The 6,024-nt window shown below is 39.2% G+C and overlaps 2 protein-coding genes across 2 annotated transcripts in view; one reads left to right on the top strand and one right to left on the bottom strand.

The window, feature by feature from the left end:
* LOC110453445 (elastin-like) overlaps positions 1-4,670 on the top strand; it is a 15,123-nt gene extending 10,453 nt beyond the window's left edge. Inside the window, exons 4-9 of the mRNA XM_021502388.1 lie at positions 276-348; positions 1,575-1,702; positions 1,907-2,179; positions 2,448-2,642; positions 2,853-2,988; positions 4,631-4,670. Coding sequence (XP_021358063.1) covers positions 276-348; positions 1,575-1,702; positions 1,907-2,179; positions 2,448-2,642; positions 2,853-2,988; positions 4,631-4,670 — 845 coding nt within the window. The remainder of the gene's footprint in view (positions 1-275; positions 349-1,574; positions 1,703-1,906; positions 2,180-2,447; positions 2,643-2,852; positions 2,989-4,630) is intronic.
* LOC110453443 (peroxidase-like) overlaps positions 4,247-6,024 on the bottom strand; it is a 23,948-nt gene continuing 22,170 nt past the window's right edge. Inside the window, exon 15 of the mRNA XM_021502387.1 lies at positions 4,247-5,742. The gene's annotated coding sequence lies outside the window, so the exon portion shown is untranslated. The remainder of the gene's footprint in view (positions 5,743-6,024) is intronic.

Genomic DNA, 6,024 nt, shown 5'->3' with positions numbered 1-6,024 from the left:
TGATGGGTTTGTGTTAGGTGTTGATGGGTTTGTGTTTGGTGCTGATGGGTTTGTGTTAGGTGTTGATGGGTTTGTGTTAGGTGTTGATGGGTTTGTGCTAGGTGTTGATGAGTTTGTGTTTTGTGTTTGTTGATGAGTTTGTGTTAGGTGTTGATGAGTTTGTGTTTTGTGTTGATGGGTTTGTGTTTTGTGTTGATGGGTTTGTGTTAGGTGTTGATGAGTTTGAGTTTTGTGTTGATGGGTTTGTGTTTGGTGTGTTGATGTGTTTGTGCTAGGTGTTGGTGTGTTTGTGTTTGAAGTTGATGGGTTTGTGTTTGGTGTTGATGAGTTTGTGTTTGGTGCTGATGGGTTTGTGTTTGGTGTTGATGAGTTTGTGTTTGGTGTTGATGAGTTTGTGTTTGGTGTTGATGAGTTTGTGTTTGATGTTGATGAGTTTGTGTTTTGTGTTTGTGGATGGGTTTGTGTTAGGTGTTGATGAGTTTGAGTTTTGTGTTTGCTGCTGAGTTTGTGTTAGGTGTTGATGAGTTTGAGTTTTGTGTTGATGGGTTTGTGTTTGGTGTTTATGGGTTTGTGTTTGGTGTTGATTGGTTTGTGTTTGGTGTTGATTGGTTTGTGTTTGGTGTTGATGGGTTTTTGTTTGGTGTTTATGGGTTTGTGTTAGGTGTTGATGAGTTTGTGTTAGGTGTTGATTGGTTTGTGTTTAGGTGTTGATGGGTTTCTGTTTGGTGTTGATGGGTTTGTGTTTGGTGTGTTGATGGGTTTGTGCTAGGTGTTGGTGTGTTTGTGTTTGAAGTTGATGGGTTTGTGTTAGTTGTTGATGGGTTTGTGTTAGGTGTTTATGGGTTTGTGTTTGGTGTTGGTGGGTTTGTGTTTGATATCGATGGGTTTGTGTTAGGTGTTGATGGGTTTGTGTTAGGTGTTGATGGGTTTGTGTTAGGTGTTGATGGGTTTGTGTTAGGTGGTGAAGGGTTCGTGTTACCTGTTGATGGGTTTGTGTTAGGTGTTGATGGGTTTGTGTTAGGTGGTGAAGGGTTGTGTTAGGTGTTGATGGGTTTGTGTTGGTGTTGATGGATTTGTGTTAGGTGTTGATGGGTTTGTGTCTGGTGTTGATGGGTTTGTGTTTGGTGTGTTTATGGGTTTGTGTTAGGTGTTGATGGGTCTGTGTTAGGTGGTGAAGGGTTTGTGTTAGGTGTTGATGGGTTTGTGCTAGGTGTTGGTGTGTTTGTGTTTGAAGTTGATGGGTTTGTGTTTGGTGTTGATGAGTTTGTGTTTGGTGTTGATGAAGTTGTGTTTTGTGTTGATGGGTTTGTGTTTGGTGTTGATTGGTTTGTGTTAGGTGTTGATGTGTTTGTGTTTTGTGTGTTGATGGGTTTGTGTTAGGTGTTGGTGTGTTTGTGTTAGGTGTTGATGGGTAGGTGTTGATGGGTTTGTGTTAGGTGTCGATGGGTCTGTGTTTGGTGTGTTGATGGGTTTGTGCTAGGTGTTGGTGTGTTTGTGTTTGAAGTTGATGGGTTTGTGTTAGTTGTTGATGGGTTTGTGTTAGGTGTTTATGGGTTTGTGTTTGGTGTTGGTAGGTTTGTGTTTGATATCGATTGGTTTGTGTTAGGGGTTGATGGGTTTGTGTTAGGTGTTGATTGGGTTGTGTTAGGTGTTGATGGGTTTGTGTCTGGTGTTGATGGGTTTGTGTTTGGTGTGTTTATGGGTTTGTGTTAGGTGTTGATGGGTCTGTGTTAGGTGGTGAAGGGTTTGTGTTACCTGTTGATGGGTTTGTGTTAGGTGTTCTGATGGGTTTGTGTTAGGTGTTGATGGGGTTGTGTTAGGTGTTGTTGGGTTTGTGTTTGGTGTGTTGATGGGTTTGTGTTTGAAGTTGATGGGTTTGTGTTTGGTGTTGATTGGTTTGTGTTAGGTGTTGATGGGGTTGTGTTTGGTGTTAATGGGTTTGTGTTTGGTGTTGGTGGGTTTGTGTTTGATATCGATTGGTTTGTGTTAGGGGTTGATGGGTTTGTGTTAGGTGTTGGTGTGTTTGTGTTAGGTGTTGATGGGTTTGTGCTAGGTGTTGGTGTGTTTGTGTTTGAAGTTGATGGGTTTGTGTTAGTTGTTGATGGGTTTGTGTTAGGTGGTGAAGGGTTTGTGTTAGGTGTTGATGGGTTTGGGTTAGGTGTTGATGGGTTTGTGTTAGGTGTGTGTTTGGTGTTGATGGGTTTGTGTTAGGTGTTGCTGGGTTTGTGTTAGGTGTTGATGGGTTTGGGTTAGGTGTTGATGGGTTTGTGTTAGGTGTTTATGGGTTTGTGTTTGGTGTTGGTAGGTTTGTGTTTGATATCGATTGGTTTGTGTTAGGTGTTGATGGGTTTGGGTTAGGTGTTGATGGGTTTGTGTTAGGTGTCGATGGGTCTGTGTTTGGTGTGTTGATGGGTTTGTGCTAGGTGTTGGTGTGTTTGTGTTTGAAGTTGATGGGTTTGTGTTAGTTGTTGATGGGTTTGTGTTAGGTGGTGAAGGGGTCGTGTTAGGTTTTGATGGGTTTGTGTTAGGTGTTGATGCGTTTGTGTTTGGTGCTGATGGGTTTGTGTTAGGTGTTGATGGGGTTGTGTTAGGTGGTGATGGGTTGGTGTTAGGTGTTGGTGGGTTTGTGTTAGGGGGTGAAGGTTTGTGTTAGGTGTTGATGAGTTTGTGTTAGGAGTTGATGGGTTTGTGTTAGGTGTTGATGAGTTTGTGGTAGGTGTTGATGGGTTTGTGTTAGGTGTGTGTTTGGTGTTGATGGGTTTGTGTTAGGTGTAAATGGGTTTGTGTTAGGTGTTTATGGTTTGTGTAAGGTGTTGATTGGTTTGTGTTTTGTGTTGATGGGTTTGTGTTAGGTGTTGCTGGGTTTGTGTTAGGTGTTGATGGGGTTGTGTTAGGTGGTGATGGGTTGGTGTTAGGTGTTGGTGGGTTTGTGTTAGGTGGTGATGGGTTCGTGTTACCTGTTGATGGGTTTGTGTTTGGTGTTGTTGGGTTTGTGTTTGGGGTGTTGATGGGTTTGTGTTAGGTGTTGGTGTGTTTGTGTTAGGTGTTGATGGGTAGGTGTTGATGGGTTTGTGTTAGGGGGTGAAGGGTTTGTGTTAGGGGTTGATGGGTTTGTGTTAGGTGTTGGTGGGTTTGTGTTAGGTGGTGATGGGTTGGTGTTAGGTGTTGGTGGGTTTGTGTTAGGTGGTGATGGGTTGGTGTTAGGTGTTGGTGGGTTTGTGTTAGGCGGTGATGGGTTTGTGTTAGGTGTTGGTGGGTTTGTGTTAGGTGGTGAAGGGTTCGTGTTACCTGTTGATAAATTGTCGTCGTTTGTCCCTATGTTTTAGTTTTCCTTCTGTTCCTATTGGGAATTTTCTGCGTAATCTCGGAGTTTCAAGAACATTTTGTTGATTGTGTGTTATACAGTGTGATGAGTTGTCAAATCGGTGCACCGGCTGCTACAGTTCATATCTACTTAGTGCCTGTTACATTATGTATACGGGTCTTAATCCCACAGTTTGCTTTTGAACACAGAGTGTGAATGTCATAGAGGTCGGATTAGTGTCGGATTTACACGTGTTTCGTTCAGAATATCAATCTTTATTTAACTTAATATAGATGTTAGGTTCGCAATCCAGCATTCTTGAAGAATGTATTGATACAGTCCAGGACCCAGACCCTATTACTTAAAGACCAATTTATTTGATGTTTTAAAAAGAGGATTTAGAAAAACTCAATATGCAACTTACACACAAGTTCCATGAAGTTTTTTGAAAAAATATCTGAAATGGAAACGTTTCATGAAACGCCCAATGAGCGAGGTTTTTGTATTGGTATAACGGTTTCAAATAATATAAAGAGAATGTTTTACCACTTTTTCTCTTATTATATTTAGAAGTTTATTTGCAATAATCCATAACTTTCTTTCTCATTTACACTACATGAACTCTCAGTATATCTAGAAACAGCGTTATAGTTGTAACAAAGCCAGTATTACAACCAAATGGCGTGTCGCAGTCTTACGTCATACAGGGTGAAACAGCTCGGATTCCGCCCATCCAATAGTCCGAATATTACACCATACAAGGAGAGGTGGTTTGGTTTGAAGAAACGCCTTACAGCCCAGGCGCTATTTTCTTTAAACAACACTGTTAGAGTTTCCTTTGAAAGTGCTATGATAAAAACAGCATCATAGACAACTTTCAGAGTATTTTTTCAATTAGCATCTAGAACAAAGCAACTTACTGAGGCAAAATAATATATCTGGATTTATTATTTGTCTAAACTTTAATTTTGGAAATGAAATCAATAACAAAAACAAAATAAAACAGTGAAATAATGTAACAAGAACAATTTACAAAACAATTAATATTTATCACGGTTATTTACGTTAAAATCCGGAGAAAAAATCCTCGATGGCATTGTTCATGGTACCTAAGTATTAAAAACAATAATGTATTTCGGATTCAAAAATCAAATATAGCATCACTGTAAAGTCCAATTACTATATATCGCCAGTCCAGTATCAATACTGGTACATGTAAACAACGCGATACATCCTGGATCGTGATTGGCTTGTTGCACGAGTATTATGACGTCATTGTTCCTGATTGTTGTAGTTGCTAAACATTGTTACTGATGTGTTATATAGATTGCTGCCAGAGGGCGCTCTCTTCAGACAACAGCAATAGTACCACTGTAAGTGACTTCCTGTTTGTTTTAAGTCACGTACTTTATTGGTACTAGGATTGCAGGCTTCCTCTTGGTATAAACTTCGTACTGCAGTGTACACTGACAACTTCAATTCATACAGGACTGTTTTCCTTCTTAAACCAATGCATATTGCCGGTGATATTGATAGGTAATAGTGCAGATGTTAACGCTCCTCATATAACTTAAGTCCAACCAATTAAAATTCCCTCATATATTTCTTATTCAGTCATGCCAGTGATGGATAATTATAGCACCACAACATTAGTCAAGGCTTTTAATTGGTTGCATAAGACATTTCTATTAGTCAATCTACAGTGACAAGACACGCTCGATGCTCCGTTCATCGCAACGGACTTTTTACAAACCATCGTCAGTTATAGTAATATATATTTTTTGTAAATGATATAATGTACACATTTCCAATTCATTTTTTGCGATATAAAGAATATTTTGCTACAGACAGTTTTCTTTATAGTAATTCGTCAAATCTATTGTGATTCATACACTCCAAAAAGGCCAACGATAGCAGCTCATGATAAAACACAAATGAAATCAATACGGCTTTGAAAACAGTTTTGGGATTAAAAGATTCCTCAACTCATAACAGTTTGTAATGGTATTGATATCCTCCTCCTTTGTTTGTTTTTCAAAAGTTTAATATGACTCCATTTAAATCTGGTATATTTTGTTACATTTGGCAAGTCACTAGTACGAGTATGGCTATACAATAGCCAGCCCCCACTCGCTCAGAAATCTTTGTGTCAGATATGGCCTTCCAATGGCAAGTTGTACTAATAGAAAAAAAACTTTGTTATCGTTGACTTCAAACAGTAAACATTACATAATCTCTAACGGTAATGCACGCTACACGTTTCCAGAGGAAAATTATAAACCAACAAAAGTAGACACAGCGGACAAATTTAACGGAGGACAGTAAATATGTGAAGACAAGACAAATCTGTAGAAGTTTAAGCACTCTATGTTATTCAGTATCACGAATAGGAAGATTGTCAGGATTTCATCGAGATCATCACCCAGGAGTCATAGAACCTGCAATATACAGCAATAGCTATAACAATGGTAACAATAATAGCATTACGGTAACACTTATACATATGTAACATACTACCACTGAACACAAGGTAATACTAGTAATACACACCTTATGACAAGAAAACATTCCTACATGTTTAAAGTAGTAGCATACAACCAGTGACGACAATGTAATACTTGTATTATACATACAACCAGTGACGACAATGTTATAATTGTATTATACATACAACCAGTGACGGCAATGTAATACTTGTATTATACATACAACCAGTGACG

This window comes from Mizuhopecten yessoensis, unplaced genomic scaffold, assembly GCF_002113885.1.
Source record: "Mizuhopecten yessoensis strain PY_sf001 unplaced genomic scaffold, ASM211388v2 scaffold7307, whole genome shotgun sequence".
Lineage (NCBI taxonomy): Eukaryota > Metazoa > Mollusca > Bivalvia > Pectinida > Pectinidae > Mizuhopecten > Mizuhopecten yessoensis.
The sequence above is the reverse complement of the archived record's forward strand: the minus strand, read 5'-3'. Positions and strand labels throughout refer to the sequence as shown.